General features: G+C 36.5%; 1 protein-coding gene across 1 annotated transcript in view; it reads right to left on the bottom strand.

Annotated features, from left to right (window-relative positions):
• col11a1b (collagen, type XI, alpha 1b) overlaps positions 1-21571 on the bottom strand; it is a gene marked incomplete at its 5' end in the record, with an annotated part of 62527 nt that extends 40956 nt beyond the window's left edge. The window contains 7 exons of the mRNA XM_079451870.1: positions 271-351; positions 1436-1534; positions 3960-4085; positions 12181-12343; positions 13624-13837; positions 15463-15627; positions 21457-21571. Of these exons, the coding sequence (XP_079307996.1) occupies positions 271-351; positions 1436-1534; positions 3960-4085; positions 12181-12343; positions 13624-13837; positions 15463-15627; positions 21457-21571 (963 nt within the window). The remainder of the gene's footprint in view (positions 1-270; positions 352-1435; positions 1535-3959; positions 4086-12180; positions 12344-13623; positions 13838-15462; positions 15628-21456) is intronic.
• Between the last annotated feature and the right edge of the window lie 5572 nt (positions 21572-27143).

Below are 27143 nucleotides of genomic sequence, written 5' to 3'. Positions count from 1 at the left end.
TCTGTTAAATGGCACAGCTGATTTTATTTTCATTTTGTGTTCATATAAAAGTCAGAATGAGGCATAACCAGACAGTTCAATATGAACCACCACACAAAATCGAGAACTAATGCGACATCTTAAACATGGTTATCTGTTTACTAGTAACGTTTTTTTAACATAATATAGATTTCTTAAAGATTAAAACTTTGTAATGTGGAACAAACTACCAGGTGCACTTTGAAAATTGTTAATGGAAAACAATATTTATTTGAGCAGGGAGATCTTTACCTCATTAGTTGGAAGAGGAATGGAAGGGGCCTCAGTGCCATAGTCCTGTTCAACATAGTAGTCAGCATTAGCAGTGCTGGGCTGAATAAACATTAAACAAAAAAGTTAATTTACTTTCAAGTAGAAAAAAATCTAATTTAATCTTAATATGTTAATGTTCATTTACTGGTCTTGCTCAGAACAGTTTGTTATTATTTGACACATGAGCAGGGTCCAAAAGTAACATTTACCAAGCTTACCATTACTAGATGTGAGTAAAACTAAATTGGCAGTTAAATAAAATTGTGTTACTCACAGATTGGAAACTGTACCACAATGCATGTTTTAAATTGCTTTATTTCAGGTCTGATCATGACTGATATAGGTAGGGATAAACCGAGCTATACATTTTGTCAGATAACAATAACTAATCATTATTTAATAATGGAAACCGATAACCAATATATTGGCCGATAATCATATTAATATAACTTTTTCTGAGACTGAAACAAAAGGCAAATAGTTGACAACTGCTTTTATTTTAAAACATTGACTACAGAAAACAAGGTTACATTTAGTCCTCTTTTTTTCTAAAAATCAGGTACCGTACTACCTTACTCTAGTGAAACATTCTTTAACTCTTTTTTGTATAATGTTTCTATGATAAACAAACTATATGTTCTTCCAGTTCAACCCAGAAAATGTTCACAATAGCCATAAGTCTAACAGGTCTCAAGACAGAAATAATTTACTTTGACCAGAGGAAATATTAAACAATTTTATTATTATTTACATAACACATTTTGTTACCGATATGGCCGATAATATATTGTGTATCTCTAGATGTAAGTGAAAATGTCCAGTAAAGAAAAGATCTGTCACAGCTTCACTTCAGCAACAGTTGTTTTCCCATAATACCTAAAGATTTGTTCCCTTCAGACCTCCATGTAGCAACACAAGATTCTTCACAAGTTTGTGATAGCTAGGCATTTACACATACATACATATTTATAAACATATGTTTACATGTATATTATCTTTTCCCCTGTAACTAACAGGTTAATTTTAAACTGGTTATTTGACACATGAGAGTGATGTCATTAGTGAGGAGAGTTAAAGCAACATAATACAGCAACGTTTACAGTGATTGACGTGCATCCGGACCATACAGATGAGCAGTGTTTACCTTGGTATCAGTATGGACCTCCTCGGTGGGAACATCAGTGGTGGCCAATTCTTCTGTGTATTCATAGAACTCGTCATAATTTGTGTATTCAGGATTATACTGAGAGGCAGGATGCATGTTAGAGAAAAAGATATATGATATATGAATGCCATTATTAAGTCATTATTAATACAAACAAGAAGATGTATATTAAGGCAGATGACTGCTACATTACACAAGATTCTGTTGACATGACCAGTGAACTACGAACACTTTTATATTTCAAAGCACAACTGTCATGCTGTCTAGTTCGATCCTCTCCATCTCTTTGAAATTTTTAGCCCCATCAAATCAATGGTTTACAAGATCAAAATAGCAAATAATCTTTAAACAATGCCAAACAGCTTTGATTCATTTGATGTCTTGTATGACATTTTGAACAAGATGCCATTTAGCAGATGTTTTTTCATCCAAAGCATTTTAGAGTACAAAATGCACAGATGAAAGGTTTTGACCAATGATTCAACGCTTTTAAGGTTGTAAAGTCATTCCCTTTTGGTTTCAGCATAAGAAAGAGAGACAGAAGTAGACAGTATAAATTATGCTTGCTCAGTGAAAACAATTTGGGAATCAAAAGGATTCATCTTTTTAAACATTAAAATGCATTTAAAGGTCATGTTGTTATGATAAAGCTAATCTGATGATGGTATCCTAAAAAGTTTTTAGGCAATTTATCTGCATGTATCTTCCTAAATATCAAGACACTTGCCATATTATCAGCCTACAGATATTTAACTAAAGTTGAATTCATAATTTGTGTTTTGGTATTACATTGTAAACACCGAATTCTATCATTTACAATTGTGTTACTTACACATAGTTTATGATTTTAAAGAATAATTCTGCTTAATACAACTAACACAACCAAACACTATCAATTTAGTGTCCAGTTAAGTTAAATGACTCTAATCCACTTGCATATAAACAGATTGTCCCTAAATGCCCATCAATACACTGATTCAACAAAACAGCTTCTGTTAAACAACCAATCATAAACAAACACTTTATATTCTCTCCGACTCTGATAGGGTGCACAAGCCCAAAGTGAGGCAGAGCAGATTAAGTTAACAGGCGTTCTGTGATATGCCTTTGTCCATCAAAGAGATGAATGTAAATCCCAGTGAAGCAGCTGAGCTCATAAAAATAACAGGGAAAAAAGTACTGAGGATTGTAGGACTGCCCGCGTTCCACTGGCTGCAGAAAAGAAGCGAAGAGAAGAAACATCCAGCTGTGAGTCAGTTTACGCCATTAAACGGTCTTGCCAAGCTCGGAGCCTGCCATGGCTTTGGGCAGCGAACTGGATGAAAGGCATAAATAGCGTCTTGGGCCATTAAAAACGCGTCCCCGTTTCCCACACGCGTCCTAAAGCATTTGGTACTGCACAGGGGAGCGTACTGCAGTGGGAAAGAATGGGTGTATTTTCAATGCTCTCCCCTTTAGGCCATTGTTGGGCTTGCCCCCGTAATTGCTGATTGCAGCTATATTAAATATATATGTTGACTGATTTATAGTTAAAGTACTGTAAATTAAAAGCTTGTCACAAATCGGAAAATCGTGTGATTGTATGCAATTGTTATCACTTTAGATGGATTTTCAAATCTGTCCATTGGCTTTGTTTTAGAATATGCGATGAAACTACATTTTCCATCTCCCTGTTGTGATGTAGTTCTCAATCCCCCGTGCAGCAGTTATGGTGATTTATCTTCACGTTACAATCAGGAGTCCTTTAACAGCTGAGATGCATAACTTCACTTTTCCAGGTATTCCACAACTAGCTATGGAGGAAGAAGCTAGGCTTTCCCAGCAAGCATGCAAGAGTCATTAAAAGAAAAATATATTCCACGCCACTCAAAAGTGGGCTCAGACTCTGTGGCAGGGGGAAAAATAGTTTCCACTGTGAGCTCACTGGATATTCTGTAAAATATGCTTGGAAAACACTGACATACTGAAAAAAACGAAATATCAAAATCCAGACAAACCGCACTATATTTCAATGTGAGATTACCAAGAGAGTTTAACCACTCTGGATCAGTGATTCCCAACCAGGGGCACATATACCTCAGGGAACCTTTAAGGAAATAACAGCGTTGAAAGATTTGGGGAATTCAATGATTTTTCATTGTAAAAAAAAAGCTCTCTGAAAGCATTTTAAAAGAACGTTTAAAAAATCAACAGCTTTACTTCTTTCTCACAAGCAGTGTATACTAGTGAATACTCTAACATGGTTGGGAAACACTGGTCTAGAATTATAATAAATTAAATACAGACTGCTTTACAGACCTTCAGCTCAGGTTTGCACCCCAACATTGTACTTTTTACTTAATGCTGATTTATCATTTTGATTTGGCATAATTTATTGGACCTGAACTAAGAAAATCCCAGAAAGATTGTAGGCAATTGTCTAATCCATAAATATATAATCAGACACATCAATTTATCAACACACATACATGCTCGTTTGGGCCAGATCCAGCTACACACTCACCTCCTCCTCGGGTTCCTGAGCCTGTGGTATGTCCTTGTGGGGAGTTTCGCAGTCAGGGCTGTAGTGTTCACAGTAGTCGTAGGCGGCACGGGGGTCCGCCACCAAAAGGAGCTGCTGGATGTCACCCTGAATAGAATGCAGATAATGTCATCACAATATCATCACAAATGTATTGTTTGGCTGGTTAGTCCAGGCCAGTAAGCCACTGGTAATAGATGCTTTAACACCTTTTGGTGTTAGAATCTGATCTTTCAAATGTAGCTGTGGATACTAATGAAAGAAATTTTATTCAAAAAAGCAATATAAATTTACAAATGTTTATTACGTATTTTACATTCACATCAAGCACATTCATATTGTGCTTTTTATACATGAATACATTGTGTATTGCTCGTGTATGTAATGCAATCTTGGAAAACCCTTGGGTGTCGTACTGGGACATTTTCAGGAATATCCAAAATAAGCTTGAATGTAATTTTTGTCAAAATTGGGGTTTCATAAAATTATTATAATATATTGGCAAAATGCACAAATATAGATTTTTTGTGGTAAGCTGATTTTTATGTCTTTGCCCGATAGGTGCAAAAATTGCCAGTAGCTTTCTCTCTCTTATACAAAGACAGTTCATGATCAGATAGATCAAAGAAAACCACATAACATGCAGGGTGAAGGTGTATCAATCTACATACAACTTTATTGTGAGATGGCAAAGCTCGCTGTCTGGAGCACTGGGAGCTTTCTTGAAAACTTTTCTGAAAATCATAGCGATCAGTCGACTAACTCCATAACTTTTGTTAAATAAAAGGTATGAAAGAAATAAAAACAGATTTGAAAAGGGCTTGAAACCAGCTTTTTTTGGTATCGTAACCAGTAATATGAAAATTTCACCATGTGATATCGCGTCACATATTGTACGTACATGCTGTCACCGCAAAAGCACTAAGTTGTTATCAACTTATTCATTAATTCCAATAGAATCTTTGTCCAAAGTACCTACTGAAAAAACTTCAGCACAACAAAATCAGTCCTAATCCTCCACATAACAATAAACAGCTGCATCACCACAAAGACACGTAAACCTCTTGATATTGCACTAAATCGAACAAGCATGTGTCCGTGTGCCACGGAGAGCTATGTGCGATAGCATCTGCAGCAGCCTCAGGGAATTGAGTGCTAAAACCCCTGTGCTGCTGTGAGACGCATTCTCATGCTCACAAACCCGCTCACAGACAGGAAGAGGGCAGACGAGCTGCTCAGCTGAAAAAACAAGGAAGAGCGAAAGCACTGGCTCGTTGCTGCGCATGTACGTTGGGAGGGGCGGTAATCTTTATCCCATTCAAAAAGCGCTATTGTGCTCCTCCGTGAGTCACATTTCACAGGCCGACCCTGCTCCAGCAACTGAGGAATGGCAAGAAAAATAACCAGCGCCCGCTTTTGTGAAATATCTAAGACTGTCTGTTTTTCATGAAAATGTTGGAGGAGGAAAAAAGACCTCCTCTCCCACCTGGATCAAAGTCCACACAGCACTATGCAAACCTGAGGAATTGTGAAGTGGGAATTGGTGAGAATGTAAACTACTGGAGCAGCAAATGTAGAATACCTCAGATGACCTGTGCTGACCTGGATATGCAAACCCAGACATAACGTAGTCAAAATGGTAAATATAACTGGTAAAGAAAATTTTATATTATTTCTAGGTTTTGATTGATGTGTAAAAGTCGAGCCAGGGAAAAGAGGGTGGTCAGGGAAAGAATACTAGCATGCAAGAGCTTACAAAATTACACTTCCTGTTAGCATGACCAATAAATCCACGTTCACAGTTAAGCGTTCTGACAACTCTCTGTACAACATTTACCGAGACACATTGCTTGAGATTTGGCTGATGCTCGCCATGTTGTTTTGTTACATTACCACTTTTTGCCATTAGACTTTTTATGTACTTTTTTACCGTCAATCATTATTGTTAGGGCTATCAATCTTTCTCAAGAAATATATTAAAAAAAAAAAAGAAACATTTTCATAAAGTTGAGACAAAACTTCCTGTCAAAGAGCTGACTTGACTGGAGGAGCAAGAAAAATTCTGAACTGGATGAAAGTACAGTAAAACTGAATACTTTTAGAGGATGAAAACAGTCTGGGTCTTCCAAAATACTGTACCAGTTTAAATTAAAAGATGCTTTCCCAAAGACATGATACAAACCCTACATAAGGTTACCTGTCTGTACAGACATAAACCATTCCTTCTGTACAGGAGAATTCAAGAGCCAAATTTGTTAGTAAATACAATTACCAAATGAGTAAACATAGCTGTACGCACCTAAAACATCTTTCAGGCAACTCCATCACACACATCTGACCTACTTAAATGTGAATATTAAAAAGTGCTGGCCCGCGACACCGTTTCTACCTCCTCATTCCTATTGAGCCTTTTCCAGTGACTTTCTATCACTGGATTAGAGATGTTATTCTTACTGTTTGGCACCTCTTACTTACTACTGAGAATCCAGATAACATACAGTCCTATCAGGGGTTTATACTGCTAAATGACTAAATGTTATATTGAGCAGTGAGAGGGAGATATATCGACTTTGAATAGTTCAGCATCCACTGGGATAGTCCTACAAGGACTGCTGCATATTATGTTGATTCATAACAGAAAACTATTCGAGACAATTTAGTCAATTTGCAGCGACCTAATTTAAAAAACTATTAAGGAAGCCAAAACTTTCCACAGCAGATCAGAATCCAATTCCTCACCATTTACTTGTTCTGAATTTGTTTTCCTTGCGTGTGTTACATGTGTATATATATATCTTATACATGCTCTATTGCAGGGGTTCCCAAACCTTTCAGCACGCCACCCCCAAAATAACAGTGCCAGTGACTTGAGACCCCCACTATCCTCGGAGGAGGTAAAAGTATAAAATGTAGCACGTAAATGTACCCATGTACCTGTTCTAACCAAACGTGCATAATGACAATACACAGAACACAGTCTAACATCATATAATTTTATAGTTTTTAACTTATTACTTCACTTGTTGTTATACATAAACTATGAACTACTACTACAGATGGTCGAATTTCATCAAACTGATTAGAGTGCTGATGGATGTGCCTCTTTTCGTAAGTGAGAAAGATGGCCCCTATGACTGCGGCGCTTCTCTGCCTCCTTGTATTGTCTTTGGTTGATTTTAATCAACGTTTCATATCGACAAATAAGAATATCCTAAACTTCTAGCCTGAAAAATAATCTGCGTGCACATGGGACTGTGGCGATCGGTGCCTAATCTTCAAGGCAAGCAGTAATTCAAAAAATGCGTTCAGCGCATCATGTGTGGGAAGCGTATTGCTGCATCACATGAACCTTTGAGCATCACGCATAGTCAAAACACGTGCCTGCTGCAGACGCGTCGAAAGGGTTTATGATAAAAGAGATACTCGTTCAAAAGATACTCGCTTAGTCTAATGTGTAATCTCCCCTGAAGTGGAGGCACTGATCACTGAAATGATGTAAATGGTCTTGCTGCACCTAACTTAATGCGGCTGCTAATGTAGTTAATGTGACGTAAGCACCTCAGGGGTCATGGTCGAGGGGGAGGAAATTCCTAAGGCTGATGGCTTTGCTGATGGCTGATGGGTTTTATTTTTAACTTAACAAATATTTTGATTGAATACATACATTCTTATAATTAAAAAATATTTCTGGAAATCATCTTGCGAAACTTTCGTGTTCGAAAGACGCTGGGGGAGTGATCGAGCACAGAAATACTATGTCATACGTCCAACTTTTTTTTTAGACCAGTTGACCATGTAATACATGAGAATCCAGCATGTTTAACATTGCAAATAAGTCAGAATGCATAAAACACAGTTGCAGGGCCCCTCTAATAAAGCAACCCAAAAATGTAAAAGCGGCTAGAGTAAGAGCCCTCAACAGGATTTCTACAGCATATTCTACAGCAAAGGACAACTCATTCACTCTTTGTCTGTGAAATCCAACCAGTGTCTGTAAATGATATCCACCCTGTTTCATCACCACTGGTGAGACACTGTGTGATAAAAAAAATCTGAGAGGTTGAGGGAAAGCTTGGTTCATTATGTGTCCACTGAGACTCTCACTCTACCTGAACGAAGGCCTCCTAAATGCATATTGTTATCACTGTCAGCACTGCACTGTACTGGTTACAGAGCCGAGCAGTGACCAATCAAATAAAAAAAGATGGAGCTACTGTCACGTCTTTAGCTGTAGCTCAAGTTGAAGGAGCACATAAACACAACATACTGTAAGTGACTACAAGCATTCAACTGTTTAGCGTTTAAACAACAGACAGTATTCACTGATGCAAAAGACAAAATTATGATTTAGATGAAAAGAATGTAATTTATAATTATCTGTTAATTCAGTGTTTTATTTGGGAAAGGGTAAGAATAATTGTGTGCATATTGTAAATTAATTTAATGGTTATCAAGTAAATACACTTCATTAAAATAGATTAAATCATCCTCAAGTCCTTCGTGTGGCTTTAAAATGGTGTTTATAGGTTGTGGTTAAAATACAAATAATTAAAAAAATAAAAATCTTTGGAAATAGTTGAATGCATTGAACAATAAATTCTACAACCTTTGTATGATTGGTGCCTGTATGCTTTGTGCTCCGAATTCTAGGTGAACTGTCCCTTTAAATTCAAAGTAGTGAAATGATCAAATGTTGACAATCACAATAAACTTGTAATGCAAGGTATGTTTTATGTTTTTATAACATTCCTACATTCCAAACACAACTACAACTAATAGAACTGTTCAATTTAAAGTGTGCATGCAAATAATCAAACATTGACAATAGTCAATTGTATTGGGGCACAGGGGGACCCCAAATAAAATTCAGCGTAGGGCCCGTAAAGGCTTAGACCGGCCCTGTTCCTAGACCTCAAGGTAGCCGATATCTCCCCTGACACTTTACCTTAGATAGTCAGCAGGAGGCTTGAACAGCGGAGAAAGCAGAGAAGACATTTATCATGGAAAATGCACATTCTGTGGGCCGAAAACACTTTGATTAATTCACTATTACGAAGACAACTTCGAATAATGGTTTAAACATTAATATGCCCCGCCCCAGTGCGCTTGCACCATTCCATAGCAATCCTCCAAACAGCAGCAGAGTCCTGAAGAAGCCTCCAATGTTACCATATCATTCCACTGGGAGCTGTTAAATAGTAAAATATGTTTCCCAGCAATGAGCGGGACCGAGGAGGAGGCCAGTTGGGGGGAGCAGAGAATACAGAGAGATAACATTGTAGGTGAGAAAGGACTTGGGTACTTCAACGTAACATCTTTGGGGAAACTAAGAGAGTGATTCAAGTGCAAACTGCTTCATGCATTTAAATTACTCTCGCGATACTTTAATGCAATACGCCAAACAATCTGCGCAAACCTGCATTAAGTTGAACCAAATTTGAAAATGGATCTTGCGGGTCGGAGTTGAGAACAACTAGTCTAGAATGTCCAAAGGAGGTCTGTCATCTGTAAGGTGAAAGAGGGCGATTTGATCACCCTAGAGTGCAGTTATACACAACACTTTCTAAACACCTAAATACCCAAACAGCAGAAACAATAAGAAATTAAGATTAAGGTAGATGCTTGGTTTAAAATAAAAGGTAACTATGACGTTTTAGAATGAGCAAAATCAAGATGAGTTATCATTTCTAGATGGCCTAGCTAGCAGCACACATGCTATTCCACAATAACTTTTCAAACATGATCTGAACAAACCCACCAGCATATGTTGTATTATGGACCCCTTCTGTATTATACCATGGGATGCCTGATCCATGTTTTTTAACAACTATACTGTTGATTAACCAGTAAGACTTCCTTTGTAAACCAACTTCACTAAAAAGACCATGAAGGTCAGAAAACGTTGCCAGATAACATGAAAACCTTTGCTTTGCTAGTATACCAGCATCAAACAAGCATTAACATAAATAATCCATATTTCCAGACTTATAAGAAGATAAATGAAGCTCTACTGGACAATCCTGACAAATCACAGCTTCGTTTTAAGTTATCATTATGGACTATTGAGTGAAAAAGATTATTGCACTAAGTACTTCATGTGACTTTCAATACAAAGAAGGATGCGGACGAAATATCTCTTAAACAGCTGGAATGCCTTGGACAGGCACACACGGATCATATTTTCCCCTCAGTCGCTAGTTCCAAGTTCACACCTGCTTATGCTATCTACAAAGGCTGCAAACACAGATGCATGAGGTACATACTGTAGTTTGCATCAGTCTTAAGAGCTGTTCACACACAGAAGAGACCACAAGTCATTCATGTTCAATGACCAATAGCTGGCAACATAAGACAGTGATCGCTGACGATGCATTAAAGGTAAGTATGGTGATGTGACAAAGCATACAAACACTTTTTGCAAATGAACAGCAACTGAATATAGACATTATAGTGCACATAATGTAGTACGACTCCTGCGAGAAAAAAGATAGGTAGTCGGCAAAAGATAGGAGACATTATTGTTAGAGACCCACAGTAAAAAATTATGAGTGGAAAACCGTGTTTGGAATTGTTGGCATTTCTACAACAGACAGTTCATCTTGCTCATGGTATTATGCATTATGGACTGCAGTGTCGATACAAATCGTCCCTTAAAGGAACAGTTCACCTTATAATGAAATTTTTGCCATATTCACTCAACCTGGGGCCGTCCTAGGTGTACATGTCTTCTTCTGCCAAACACATTTGAAGTAATAATCATCAAAATCCTGGCAGTTCCTAGCTTTGTAATGCATTCCTATAAAAAAATTGCTTCTAAATGTTTTTCGATGCCATAGAAGAACCTTTTGGTTCCATAAAGAACTTTTAACATCTGAAGAACCTTTCTGTTTCAGAAAGCATACCCACATCTACTTAATACCAACCAATTTAAGCACTAAAGGGAAATAGATTTCTAGTTGAAAGCTGTACAACTAACTAAAAGTGATGTGATAAGGCATAAGATGGTCATGACAGTTTTCTCTCGGTAAAACAGATTTTTTTTAACTAGGGCATTTGAGCTGGCATATAAAAACTGAAAAGCGTGTGTCTCAGGTTGCTTGGGACTGATGATTTGACGTGATTTTTGAAAAGCTGTCGTGGGTTCTGTAAGTGAGTTTTACGGATGCCATGGACAAATGAGCATAGAAAAACCTCACCTACAGTTTTTTCAAAAGACACCGATTTTACAAATAGATGAACATATTTCTTAAGAATCTCAAGCCAGAATGAAACAGCCTGAGTGTTCTGCCCTTAATCAAAATGATTCAACGTGATTTTTCCACCAGTACAAAGTCCAACACAAATCCTCAAAGAATCACCAATTTTTGAATGATAGTGACATGTTGGACTTCTTGCAAGCGATTCGCTAATCTGTGCCAAATCTCACAGGACAAGTCTGATGGGCTTGCTAAACCTGGCTACTACCTTGGCCAAGAGTGGAAGACATGCTTCCCGCTTAACTAAGAGCCCTTCAAAACAACTTGGAGGAAAAAAGAAATGAAATGATCAGACAACGTGAATCTTAACAAAATGGACATTTTAGATTTTGTGTATATATATACTTATTTAACAAAGAAATGGGATACGAATTTCAAAAGATTCCTCTGCTCTCTGACATCTCCAACCTGGAGTCTAGATCTTAGCATGCTGTTCTTATTAGACAACATTCTTTCAGCTGACATCAAAAACAAACTCTGCAGATCTTGTCTCACAATCAGCATGCAACATTACGTAAGACTACTGCATTTATTTAAAATGGCAAAAAGAAGTTTGTGAATGGAATACTTGAGGTTGTATTTATAGATTTGTGTAGTATGCTAGGTTAAAGTACTGTGATTGGGTTATATATTCATGTGGATGTACAGTATACTCTGAATTGTCTGTTTAAAAACAACCAGAACCCAAGAAATTCTGTTTTATTATATTGTGAGTAAACACTGTGTAAAACAGCCTACATAAAATGAACGTCATTTCAATGGTGTCTATTAATTTAAATCTCTAATTCTAGGTTTCTTGGAAAAATCTTAATGCTACAACTACTGTAAAATGATATTCTAGAGAAATATACTTCTAATTTTATAGCAACAGTTTGGGAGCGTCCAAACACGTTTGCACATAATGTATATACCAGCAGCTTTATATAAAAAAAACATGATCTACTTGCCTCAAAAACATGCTCATCCAGGATTCTGGTACCGAAGACAGCGATGCCATTGGTATTAATGATTGCGTGGTCATTTCTGTTGAGTGGTTTAACAATCTTCTTCTTACAGTCCACAATCATAGTGACAGTCTTCTTCTCTATGCTAATAGCCACACGGTGCCACCTGTTGGGGGTTAATAATGAAAAGAATCCATGACATTTGTGATTTGTGAAATATAGTCGAGTTTAAATGCACATTGAAAACCTGCAATCTAAAATCTAATTTAGACATGAACATAAACTGATAATTTGATTTAAAAATATAAAATAAAATACATTTTAAAAATAAATAATTACAACTTTTTAAAACTTATTCAGGTGGAAAATTCTAAAATCTTGGTAATATTTGTAGGTTTTGCACTCCATATATTTATGATGATGATGATGCCAGTTTAGTGCATGTCATTAAGGATACCAAGTAACTTTGTAAGTCATGTACAGTAAGTTTTTCAGCTCAATTATAAAGTCAAATTGTTTCTGATCAAAGAAGAAAAATGCAACACAAAGATGTATTTACACTAGCGACCTCAGACCTTTTGACGCCAGTGCATGTTACAGAGCATGGTAACATATCTAAAACATATGTTTGGTTCTTTACATTGAGAGACAGTACCATTGTGTGGTTACCATTTTGGCTTGGTTGAATAAGTTGTTCCTAAACAAGATTTCTTTAAAAGAAGGGACCACCAGAATTGTTCATGCTTTTTTAAAACTTTTTATGTCATACTAAATCAATCACGAATATTTCACAAGTCAGGTTATGAAATATTTGTTTTCTGTAATTAAAGAAAGTCTTATTGAAATCAAATACACAGAAGCTTACTGTCATTCTCTCTTTGTTTTAAAATATGTTTTGCTTTGCTAAAATGGTTACTACATTGTTCAATTTAATTTTAGCATCATGTATACATTTGATTACAGAGACTATTTTATGATGCAAATGATTAAACCCAGTACCCTATTTTCCTACTTAAAATTACATGTATGCATCTGAATATACTTTATGCAAATTACAAAACCAACCCAAACATATTCAAGAGCCATTTGATACAAATCAAAGCTTGCTCTAAATCTTGGACCAACCAAAGGTGCTAGTTTGGACATCTGTATCTAAAGCGATTTATACAGGTCCAACAAGGTCTGAAATGTTTTGTGATCTAATCACTTGATCCACAGGTTTTTTAAATGTATGTGACCAAATTGCATTTGTTGTATAAACACTGATGCGTCCTGGACAACATCGACACACCTGTCAAAACACAGGCTTTACATTTTTATCTTGTGATCAGATCACGCATCTTAAAATCAGAGGTAGCAAGGGCCAAAATTAAGCTTCAAGTTTACGATCTAAACAAAAACCTTAAATTATACACAGATGAAGAACATATGTATTAGTCAACTTGCTTTCCATCTGCGAGGTTAATGGCACGGAACAGGGGGTAATCCTCAGGAGCTGGTTTCCCATGCTGATCCTCATACAGAAAGACCGGAGAGCGGCCCACCTCCACACCCAACTGCTGGATGCCCTGCTCGTTGTATATTGACAACAGGAAGGACTGCACTCCCGCTTTTGGCTTGATGGTCATAAGGATGGAGAAATCCTGAGGGAACACTCCTCCTGAAAACACAGAAAAGGCATTGTGGTTAAAAATCAGCTGTTGTTGGTGATTCACAAAAATGTTTTGCTTTTCATGAGATGAGCAAAGACTACAGTACAATCCATCATAGCCTTAGGGATGGATTAACCATGAAACAATTTGTCTTTTCTATTGCCACGTTAACTTTAAATGGTGTCAGATTAAACAACTTAATTAAATAAACGTGATGCACAAGCACTGGAATGAAGCTGAAGTTTAAACTATACACTGATTTTCATGGAGTACCTCAGATAATATGTATTTTTGAGGGCCAAACCGGAAGTTAGCGCTGCACTGGGTCCCATGACCGAAAGCCTATTCATTTTTCCCATAGAATTTGGGAAGTTCACACTCTGTGATTAACAAAGGTTTATGATGTTTACACGTCCATCAAGATAATCTTTAAATTAACACAACATTTATTACTTTTGTAACCTAAATACAATCGGCAGAAGTAAAAAGCTAACATGAGTATAACTGACTACATTACAGTCGACATCACCATTAAGCCTCTGACAACTTTAAAAAAAAATCTTGGTAAGTAATTAATCCGTAAATGAATCCACATTCACGTTTTTTGAGTCTTGTGCCCATGTGGCATTATTTGTTTTTATGTTTTTATGCCCACCGAAGGATGCAGTCGCTTTTAGCAACTTGTTAGAAACCAGCGTTTTTAAAACACAAAGATTTGAAAAATCACAGGTTATAACTAGTGTGTTTTATGTCATAGATTAAAACTTGAAAACATTTAGAGGTTTTGTTAACCACAGATCTTATTTCTGCCAATTTTCCAAAAACCCATAGACTTTGAGGCGATGGAACAGGAAGTGCTAAAATGCTATCACGTTTCCGGGGTTTGCATTCAAAAATATCATCTCTGCCGTACCCTATTATATATACAAATATAACAAAACCACTAATTGTTCTTCTGCGAACCGTTTTTTCTAGTACGTTAACCCAACTAAATCACATCTAGTTTATTGTTCAGTATTGTATTAATTATGTTAATTATAGTCTGACTCTGTAATGGGACTTCCTTAGTAAATGTATGACCATTCTAAGCCCAATCTGCGTTATCCATTAACATTTATTGGATTTATTAAGATTTATAGTTGTAAAAAGTATTTCAACATGTAACAATTCAGCGTCTTGTTACACACAACTTACAAATTTCTGTCACATACTGTAGCTAATACTTTCCAAGCCCTTACTTGCAGCAGTTTTTCTTACTATATTTGCTTTACACGTTGTACATAAATGAATAAGCCAGAGCACACTTATCAAAACAGTAGCCAATGCAATGCAAACACTATCAGAAAGATTTCTCTTAATGGATTGTTTCCTATAACAATAAATGTGGCTTAATTTCCCTCATCAAAGTCTGGAAATCAGGTTTCCAGCACTAAACAGTCCAAATGAGTTGAACTGAGACGATCCAGCAACATTGTGCACTTCCTGTTGGATGCATTTCAAAGAGACTTAAGAAAACACTTAAAATGTCACATTCTCGGATCCTTTGGAGTTGATTTATGACCTTGTCAATGCTGAACAGTTGCTCTAAGTGTAAATAGGGATGAGAGATTTACCACAATACATGCATAGTCACCTGGGAAAAGCTGTTTGGTCGGGGTACTGAGTTGAGCCCGTTTGTCCACTCGGTAGGCAACATCTGGTTTGGATCCTCTCCGGATGGTGCAGAAGCCTTGTGTTTTCTTTATTCCTTCAGGTGACCTTTTAAAATCTAAGGCCTTGAGCACGTCCACTGATTCAGCTGTGGGGTAGAATGTTGGGAACATCAAGGCATTTGTCAGTTTGTAATTTCACAAGTGAGCAAATACACAGTCATGTCGAATAGTTTACGGCCTTTAACGGCTAGCATTAATTTGGTACAAACATCTTTTTTTACTTGACAAAGTGAATAATGTTGAGTCACAGGAAGAGCTGACTGGCATGATGATTAGCCAATCAGATCAGTAAACGAAACTCTTACGTCTGATTGGTCACAAGACACAGGTGATTCCAAATGCAAACGAGTACGCCAAACACTAGATGAAATAAAACTTAAATGATTATTTCTTCAGAATATTTTGCGAAACACACTAAGGGCCAATGTTACAAATCAGTGTGTACAATTTTACATATAATACTGTGCACTTGCAACTATTTTAGCCACGAATTAACCTTCATTGCGCATTTTGGCAGATTGAGTAAAGTTGATACATGAGAACGACAAACAAAGAAATGAACACGCGACTACTGTTAAGGGTTTGGATAAACCAGATGTAAACAGCTACAGAGAGCAACGCAAGCAGGTGACAGCTTCGTCAACACTCCTGTGTGTGCATGCTCCATGAAGAGTGTGCTCGCGTTAAATTGGTAACATTCCTGAACGTCATACTCTATACAGTTCATTCCTTAAAAATGCCAGTGTTGAAGAATACTGTAAATGTATTTGGTTATGTCTTAAGTGAAGGTAAACAGAGATAAAAATCTTATAGGGATGTGGCACTGATCTATATAAATGGCTGGATCATGACGTCAATGCCGCCATGTTGGTATGTCAGAACATTCTATTGAATTAATAAGGAGTTATCACATGTTAACTCCGAAAGAGCACCTTACCAGTCTCCATTTTTCAGATGGACGAGACACCAACATATGACAAATGTACTAATTCTAAATACAGATCAATGTAGATTGTGTATTTTCTTTAAGTAATGTTAAAAAGTTTTATTTCTAAACATTTATTCCTGGCATTACAACAAAACTGTTTGCAATACACACTCACCTAACGATTTCTATACATTGCTATCCTGCCCAAAATAATATAACCATTAGAAAACAATTTACAAATATTTTAAACATACATGTAAACTTACAACTGATCGCGCGCATGTTATGCTGAATAACGGGTTATTTTAGATCATTATTTTGACTGTAAGTCAATGACTTTCTCTGTCAGCTGGACACACCAACATGGCGACGGGAACACTTCCGGTGGCTTCACCTCCTGCTATTGGTTCAGCGTTCTATGCGCAATCCAACTACAGTATTTATATAGATCAGTGGGGTGTGGGCAACAAGGTACTGTCCATATTGTTGTTCAACCAACAAAAATAAACCTTTTTCACACCCCAAACTTTTCTTACCTTCTTTTGATTTATGTAGCTTTAATAAAAAGGTGTTTTGAACTATTGCAATTAAGGCTATGAAGATTTATTTTACATTTTATTACAATATGGTTATGATTTTATTTCAACGCTTTATGATAATAAATATTTGAAACTTTATCTCTATCTTTGTTGTATTACTTATGTTGGTACTACCATAAACGTGTTTTTGTTTATTTAATGTTTACTTGTCTTTAATCATTACTATGTTTGCTTGCTGTGTAATTGGTTGCACAATTAGAACAACGTTTTTTCCTTATATATTGTTTTTGTAATAAGCCTTTAATGTAGTTATTTATACCATTATACAGTACATGAATTACCCATGTACAATAAAAAAGTGTACATTTCCAGAAATTATCAAGACTTTCCCAAATTCCGTCCAAGTACCATTGGGTTATTATGAAATTGTATTACAGTATCCAAGTTTGAAAACTGGGAGTCTTAACAGCATATTGTTAACCTGAATTAACAGGGCTTACTTGTCTTTATTTTGCCTTGAGTGATTACCTCAGTTGCACTGTGTTAAGTCTATGTAAAGCATCAAAAAAATTGCAACAGTGCTAATGCTGACTGACAGTTTTACCATACACTACTTAATTCCCTGCAATTGTATGTCTGCTGTACTGTATAACAGTCAATGAAACAATTGCTCTATTATGTTAAACCTGAGCAGCACCACAGTAAAGATGTGAAGTATGCAAGTGTGATAATTGCCCCCCTGCACATGGGATCTTCCACAAAGCCAAACTTTTCAGGATTTAAAAGTCGCCAAGTTGGTCATTGCTCCACAGCTCCAGGTTTTACAAGCCGCTTAAATCCACTGAGTTCCATTTAGGAGCCATCAGGTTGATCCCACCAATGTTCTATAGCGTGTTCTGTTTTTCTCACCCTGCACCCCACAAATTACCCATTTTTAATGATCCTTAACAAGTCTAAACTAATTCTTGAACAGGCTGAGAGATTTACAATATGATGCTGATTTAGATTCTGTTACTGTAAAGTTGACTGTAATGTCACCCTGATTTATTGCACTACTTGAGCCTTTAAAGCTTCGTCTTTGGTGCTGTTTGAAAAGCAAAGTTGTCCAGTCACTCCAGACTGATGAATGATAAGATACACAGGGTGTAGGGATGTCCGAAGTATCACCTGGGTTACTTAAACCTGTACATCACTGTCGAAACTATACATCCGTACACAGCTCTTTCCATTAGACACAGCTGTTTGTCATCACCACCATGAATGCAAAGACGGTTGGACAGTGGGAACTAATACTCACGCCTGGAGATAAAGGAACAGCAACAGAGGCTTAGTATATGACTAGCACAAAAAAAAGAATCTGACTACCCCCACCACCAGAGTCTACAAAAACATCAACGTCAGGTCAACTGCACATATTTGTCTGCTGGTCAGGCAGCAGACAGGAAGTATCTTTTTCAAAGCCCTAAAAATAATAAACCATGCATCCAAGAATGACTTGCAGCTAAGATTCATTACTCACTCGCTTTTGACTTTTCAGCAATTGAGTGGATTTCTTGAGTTTTCAACAGGGTTTTTATTTTCATATGGTTTGACGTCACAAAAGAGCTCACTTTTCATCATATCCCACAATACTCGGGCTGGGAAAACACTTTAGAAGAATTATACACAAGTCTTTTTTTATAAGTTTTCCACATAACAGTGTGTATTATAAGGCACAATAAACCAGTAAGAACATTATAAAAGAGCTGCATTTTTAACACACAGACATCTGGTCATCAAAGCTACAACAAATGTGTAAGCTTCTGAAATGTCAAATATTCAATAGAAACTGAAAATGTATGGACTGTTGAAAAAAACAGCATATGCTGGTTTGGTATGTGTTAAAGCTGATTTGCTGGTTTGTGCTGGTTTAAGCAGGTCATGTGCTGGTCCTTAGCTGGTTTAAGCTGGTCAAACCAGCATCAAAATATACCTAACCCTGCATATGCTGTTTTTTTCAACAGGGAGTACAACTTGACGGATCTTTTTGTCATTATTGCCTTTAGCCATATGGCAGAAGCCTGCGAGAAGTGCTGATTCTGTGGTTCCTGTGCCGCATATGTGGCCAGGAGCTGAAGGGTGGTGCTTTTTTAGGGTTAGTGAGCATGCAAAACACATTATGGTGTCTGCATGGCACCACTTTCAGAAAAGTCTAACTTCTAATGTATCGAAACAAAGTATGAAACATTTGCTATAATTAAGATTAGAAAAATGTGTTTACATTTGCATACGTTTTCTGTAAAGTGTAAGAATCTGTTAAACAATGTATTTAGATGTATACTCCAGAAAGTCTGAAATAGTATGCCGGGAAAACTTTGTTTTCTTGATAACATTATAACAGCTGAATGCAATAAAGCTTCAGTTCGTCTACATATATGTGCATGCTTGTGAGCGTAATGATGCGGTGAGCTCTTAATGAAGCTTTGAGAAAACAATCTCAGAAGAGTTTCCATTCAGTGTAACCCCCATTGACAAAAAAAAAGAGCAGCTCTCTGTGTTATCATTCTAAATGAGAAAGGTAAAAGGCTTCCAAACTAGTAAAACAGAAGGTAATATTCTATAACTCTTATGAGCCTCTTCCAGAATGCTGTGCTACTGTTTTTTCTTGTCTAAACTTTAAACTAAAGGTCTCTTTGTGCTCGTCAGAATGCCTCTCAGCATTACTGCATACCTAAAGGCCTTATATATTCCAGATGTGGAATTGGCAGGCACAGGACCCCCTCTCGAAGCTCTTAAAAAATCAGTCGGTATCCCAAATCTATTAAGGCAGCAAATAAGCACATATTGTTATAATGCACCTTAACATAATTCAAAAGTGCTGATAAACTTTTATTATAAAACTTCCAGGCAGCAAGTAATAACAAAACAACAAAATATGACAAGATTCTAGCAGAATAACAGACTTGGTGTCCCATGGGGTTTTGGGAGCCATGGTGCCGCACCTTTCGTCTGAATCATTCTGGTTCAAATTCTAAGGTGTCCAAATACTGGAAATGCACTAGCAGCACCAGTCAGTCAACAGACATTGTAACAAAAGAGGTAATCGATGAATGAATAGATAGAATGTTTCCTGTATCCTTTTCCATTAACGACAAAGGCAGAAAAAGGTCCAGCCCTTGTGTTTGAATGACATCAGTTGAACACCATGTGCCACTAAACATCCTTATCATCATTGGATATCCTAGCAGGTGTGGCCAATATCTCACGTGATGTAGGATATCTTATATGACTTGTGAAAACCATCAGGACCAGGTAGCTTTCATGCATGACATGTAGGTCAGAATATTAATCTAAAATGTTTCAACCGAACACCCATCCCCCAGCTATGACATGTTAAAGTGCAATGTGCTTCATACATTATCAGGCAGCCATTTTATGTAACATAGGTATGTTGCATATCAAAAATAGTTTAATCGGACAAACATAAGACAAGCACGTGTAAAACAATTATCTCAGAAGTGCATGGTGACTGCTTGTTCTTAAATCACTATACTCATTACTTATTCATAAAATGTTGCTGTGGAACTAACATTTAAACGGTGGGTGCGAAGCAATGTGTGGACATATGAAGATGGACTTTGAAAAATACTTTAAATATGTGTGGCACTTTAACACGTGACCAGATAAATTGGCATTACGTATATACAAGTCTAGTGTGAAGAAATGTACTTTGCTCTCTCTCTCTCTCTCTCTCTCTCACTCTGCCTGAGCAATAAACAATCCTAATCTAACTCTGTGCACTAGAGTGCCCCCACGGTACTTGTAGGGTAGCGCAGTTTTTATGGTAAGCAGTATGATGCCTCACGCCCTCACCAGAGGGTCACATATACTGTTACCAACTTATTATACAGAATGTCGTTTGACCTTAACTGTGATGAACTGGATATTTGTTTCATTACTGTAGATTTAAAGATATGAGCTCAAATTTGATAAATATACGAAAAATCTCAAATTTCCGTTTGATAACTGAACACTAACCAGCTGTTAGAAAAGACTATACGAATGTGCACATTAGGAAAACCGAACTTTGGTGAAGTTGAAGTTGGTGTAGCCTACAAATCTTAACAAATACAATTTATTACAAAAATATTTTTAATAACATCAATTGGCTGATATTAAACCAGATGGAAAGTGCTGACAGAATATTTAAGCAACTTCAAACAATTACTCAGTGCCTCAAACCTGGGATGTCTACCATATTCTGAATTTGGGAAAGTGCTAAAAATGCCGATTAGAGTAGGTTTTAAAACACACCAATATATTCTAATTATTTGTTATGATATTTCGATACTGAGAAGCGCACACCAATATTGTAAGCCCACTTTACATTAACAATGTGTATTGTAGGCTGACATCAATGAAAAACTGGCGACGATGCTCTTTGTCGTTTTTTAACACACTTTACTTACCTGCTTTCACATGTACCGTCTGCAGGACAAAAGTTAAACTGATGATAGCGGTGATAGCGGAGTTCCTGAGCCACTTTTTCGTTTTCCATCTCGTGGACCACCTTTCCTTATCCATGACCGGCGCCCTCAACTGTGTCAATAAAACGGGCGTCTTACTGTTAAAATTCGTTCCCTTCCACAATCCAGATTATTGTGATTTACGTTTTCTGAACTGCCATGAGCGAGAAAATCAATAGGTTTCTTCGTGAACAAACTCCTCACTCCCTCCGCCCAGTAGACAGACTGAAGGTAAACGGGATCTCGTGAAAAAAAGGAAACCCGTTTGTTTCCCGAAGAGCCAAAGTCTTTCGGAGGGTTGGACATCTGACCCGTGAGGAAAAAGAAATTAACACGGGAAAAGCAGCGGTTTTGGAAGACCCACCCATTACTTTGGTGCGTGCTTCAAAAGTTTTAAACAGTCCCCGCAAACTCAGAGCTAGGTGTACCTACACATCAGGCGACATGGAGATGGTGATGGGACAGTTGTTCACTGGAGAAGAAAGTCACATCATCCACTGGATTATCATCCTGCATCCTTTCTTGACTATAGCAGTGACAGGACTAGATAAAGAATATTTGCACATTATTACCCGTAACTTTATTTATTATCATTATGATGATGAATGATGTTGATGATTAATATCGCATTAAATAACTGTTGGTATTTTTACCTTTACATTTGGGTAATATTTATATGATTTGTATCAATTATTTGTTTAATGCAAACTTTCAGAAATTACATTCTGCTAATGATACTACATCAATGTAACCAAAACTTGTGATGGCAGACCACAGTGGAATTCTAATCAGATGCAACTTTTCACAGGAAAATGTATTTATAAGAGAAAAAACACTTTAAACAATTTTGCCCATGTGAAGTGCTGGCTGGAAGTGGCCCGTTTTAAATTCTTCAAGATGTAGAGAATGCCAGACAAAGATACTATTACCATGGATGAGAGCAAGAGACGAGACTTCAAGTTGGAATTCCTTCCAGATAAAGAGTCTTTGGGATTCCTGTGCTGCAGCAGATGTCTAATATTCATTTTAAAAAGTCATTACACTCTCTCATTGATGGGCAGGTGGCATTCATAAAATGCTGCAGTCAGTTTCTTTTCCGCTCTAATTTTAGAGTCACAATTGACAGTATAACAGCCTTAATTGTCATTGAAATTCAGAACACATTTACCATCATCATGTGTTTGCCCATCAGATGGTATCTGCAAAGTACCATACTGTAGTTGATTAGTCTGTTTGTAAATGCTAATTGTGTCAACTCTCAGCCTATTTGTTGCTAAGTCCCCGAAATCTTTCTCATGCTTTCTCCTAGACAGAAAAGAGAAAACAATACATTGGAATGACAAACATACGCTGACCCTTTGCTGGGACAGGAAAAAAACATTCCTTAAAGTGATAGTTGACCCAAAGTTGAAAAAATCTGTTCATCAGTCTACTCACTCTCTTGTCGTTTCAAACCTGTGTGAAAGTTGGTAACTTAACAGCTAAGCCGGCGCCCATTCCTTCTATTGTAGGGACACAAAAGCCAGTTAACAAAATTTATGGAAGAAAGAAAGTCATACAGATTTCAAATGTAAATGATGACAGAATTTTTTGAATTTCAGCTGTAAATGTAACAACAGTTTTTTTCGCACAGAACACAACATTTTCGGAAAAACATATGTTTATAATAGTTTTTCTATAAACCATGTAATTAAGAAGTCAATGTACATACATCCATGCATTGTATAGTTATTTTATAAAAAGCATTTTAGACATTGTAAGACAAATGAACGGGCCTCGACTTTGTTGTTTTTAGACATTGCAAACCTTTCAATTTGTTTGCCTGGTTCAACATACAGCTCAAATGCAAACCAAAAAAAGCTGTCTCTCATGCCAAACGTATTCTGTTTGCTCTTCAAAAGCATGAATTTAGAGGTTTGACTTTCCAAAAGTTTTGAGACGCGAGTCAAGTTTTACTCTTGCCGCAGGACACACATTATATTCTGGTCTTGGTCTGCTCCGCTGTTACATCATGTAACCTAGCCTTAAAGTGTAATGTTAATTTAGAATACAGAAACTTTGAGGTCAAGATCTAAAAGACATGTAGATCTTGACCTCAAAGTTTCTGTGTTGTAAATTAACATTACACTTTGACTTTTGAGGTTTGCCCTGACTTCTGTCTTAGCTAGATGAGAGAGGTTTGAGGCATAGTTCAGCTATTAAAACAGACTATTTCTATCAAATTTGTGTTTTAATATAAGAGTAATTTTTTATCTAAATATACTGTGCATGTGTTTCTATTGAGCCTTCAATGGATACTGTATTTACTTCAAAGATATGTAGAAATTGAATCTTACACATGCAACTCCCACAATGAATTGATGACAGCCTTTCTATACCGTAAAAGATCTATTGTATATTTAAGTCTTAGAAATACACAGAAAATGCCAAGTTTGGAAAGACAGTACATTTCGTAAAAACCAAGCTCCCTTTTTCCAAAACTCAACATCTTACTGTGAGTTTTATTGTTAATGTCTGTTTTTCATTCAAATTGATACTGTAAAGTCAATAGCTTTAATCTATAAATCGTAAACATATACAGCTTCATATAAAAGTTAAAACATAGTTCAAATGCAACGTTTTTCCTCTTTGAAGGGAGTACTGTACTTTCTTGTCAGCATGTTATTTATCAGCGTTTACTGAGGTTTTATCTAGTCTTAGTCTAGTCATTATTTAGTGCTCTGTTAGCCTTTTGTTTTGACTATTTTCCCTTTGAAAAAACATACAACAGTCTTTTGATTTGTAGTTCAATGAGACATTGTTGTGTACGAACAAATGCACTATAAATCTTGTTGAAATGATGAGAAACGAAAAGCATGACAAAATATTAAATGCGAAATGGTTTACTATAAATCAGTGTGATTACCAGCAGATTTTCTGCATGTGCTCTCTACATTAATTACAGCAGTGCGTGCTCCCAGTGTAATTATTTTTTAAATGATCACATACATTAGTTTAAACAGCTATGACTACAATAGTGTCAACCCACTGACATCAACCAATGCAACAGATAGATGAAACATTCTGCATCCATCAGCAATTGGCCAGTTTCATCTGTTTTCTTAGGTGCAGATATATAATGCCAATAGCTGAGGTGAATTGCGGCTCATACTTGGAAGTTCTTTGGAAATGACTAAGAACACCACAAATATGTCTAAAGTTGAACCACATCAATCTGGAGGAGTAAACCCTACTTTATAAAATTTTCATTAGGTTTGTTTGGTTTTGCTGATTAATATGAAACCGGACTGCTTGAAATTACACTGAAAGAAAATGAAAACACAGCAAAGTGGAAGGTCCAATGCACTCTGAGAAACTAGGCGCTTTGTAAACAACACACCCCCATTAAACCGTACATGATCAACTTCAGGGGCTTTAGACTAAACAGGAAATTCAAGAATGACTAGTATCCCGTGCGAAATAAGTATAACAATTTCAAATGCTCGACTTTAAACACTGACCAATAAAACATATATCACATATATTAAATATTATTTTTTTAATAGCTAATACCCCATATTCACAGCAGGACATTGTCTGTGAATACCAGAGTAAAGTCTCAGAATCTAATTATGACATAATGGGCATCAAAGTTTGATTTTAACCAGTAGTTTCACTATTATTAACATTTTTGACATAGGCTTGTGATATTAAACATGTCATGGTTATATTTTCACAGAAATCATTAGACTCCAAACAATGATTTTGCATAGAAAACAGTAAAACACAAAAATAACTTTTGCTGGGTTTGTACAGATTGGGTCACATATTGTTCGTATATGTTCTTAAATTTGATTTACACATTTTATAAATCACAACATTAAGGATGAAGTGTGATACTAAAGCATTTTATAAGGTCAAATCTCTTTTTGCACCATCTGTGTTTCATTTCTCTCTTATTGACTTCTCAAATCAAGAAATATACTTTTGACATCTGTTTACACTTAGCAAATGTAAGTAGGAATGTTAATAAGATGGCCTTGTGATCTCTGTGTCAGATAGCGATACACAAACTGAAAGATGTCACTTTCTCTTTGCTCCAGACAACATCAATTAAAAACATATTGCTTACATTTTCTTTCCAATTATTGCTGTAAATCCAAGCTGAGGACCAGAGAAGCAGCTCTGGCCACGGGTTCGGAAAAACACATGCACTAGCCACACCACAATCATATCAGTTTCAGTGAAGCTGTGAGTGGTCATCTGCAAGCTGCAGATAATAAGGAAAAAGAGAATGCCCATAAGCAAGAATCAAACAACTGTGGAATGTATGATATTGGGACCTGTGACAGTGATCTGGAGAAAACTACTTTATAAATGAATTCTGATTTATCAGAGAAACTACAATGAACACATTTAGATATCGAATGATGCTATGACAAATGCAGAGTTTGTTTAGTGTTATGACATGACATCACAGCAGTAGATAATGTGATGATGGCTTTAGATCCGTTTGAATCCTGCCCAATTCATCAGCTGACATTTATTTGAAGCATCTGCTCCCAACAGTGTGATGGAACAGTCGGAAAAAATCACACAGGTTTTCCGTTGTGGTCTTTTTTTACCAGTGCAGTTAAAGTTATGTTTCCATTTTGCATTCCTGGTGATCCACAGAGCTACAATTGCATCAATAGTTTGAGTCATTTTCACATATTTTTTCTAGATTTCTTGATCTGGCAATCGATAAGACAGGATTCTCTCCCTCACGAAGCCATATTTCCAAGATCTGTTCTACGCGATCATTTGAATTTATTTGGTGACCTGATCACATCGATAGAATCTAATCACATCGAAATAACCAATGAAATATCAGAATTATGAAAGATCGCAAAACATGTGAATAACTGAGGTAATGTGACCAACCATATTCACACAGCAGCATTTCCCTGTGGCCTTCCGCCATGACAACAATTTGCTGACATGTGTCAGATGAGAGCAAGCTTTGATAGAACAAATGTTACAGATTTCAAATCTGCGAGGGGGTGCAGAAGCTTATGGAGCATATCTGGAAGTTGTTAAAAAGCAGGGACATTCCCTTATGCGGAATAAGTTTTTCCCATAAGGAGTGTCATTGTTTCCATATGGACACCACCGTTTTTTTTATTACCTATAGATGTGTCCTCGATTTGAGATGTGCAATAATAAACAATGAATGCACAAAAATATAGGACATACTACACTACTGTACGTTGTAGACGTAAAATGTCTTTTTGTGTAATTTGACTTATTATTAAACCTCCCCAAAAAAGATTTTCTTTGGCAGCTGGGGCACCAAAAAATAACATGAAATTAAAAAAATCTGTAAAATTATACATAGTTTGATGTTTTTACCATATTTCAAAAATCTGCCAAATCTGTCATTATGCGTGAAAAATTTGTAACATGAAAAATAACAGTACAATTCTAAAAAATATTTTTTTACAGTGTAGTTTTTGCTGAATATTGCACATATTATTAAATGCTTTACATCACGAGCCAAGCTTTTATGAAACCAAGCTCTTCCATAATGTGTTCCATAATTATATATAAGCTAAGAAATCTTTTGTTGTTTATGCTATATACATGACAAATAAACAAATTAAATGGTTATT

Source organism: Barbatula barbatula (assembly GCF_947034865.1).
Source record: "Barbatula barbatula genome assembly, chromosome: 3".
Taxonomy (NCBI): Eukaryota; Metazoa; Chordata; class Actinopteri; order Cypriniformes; family Nemacheilidae; genus Barbatula; species Barbatula barbatula.
The sequence above is the reverse complement of the archived record's forward strand: the minus strand, read 5'-3'. Positions and strand labels throughout refer to the sequence as shown.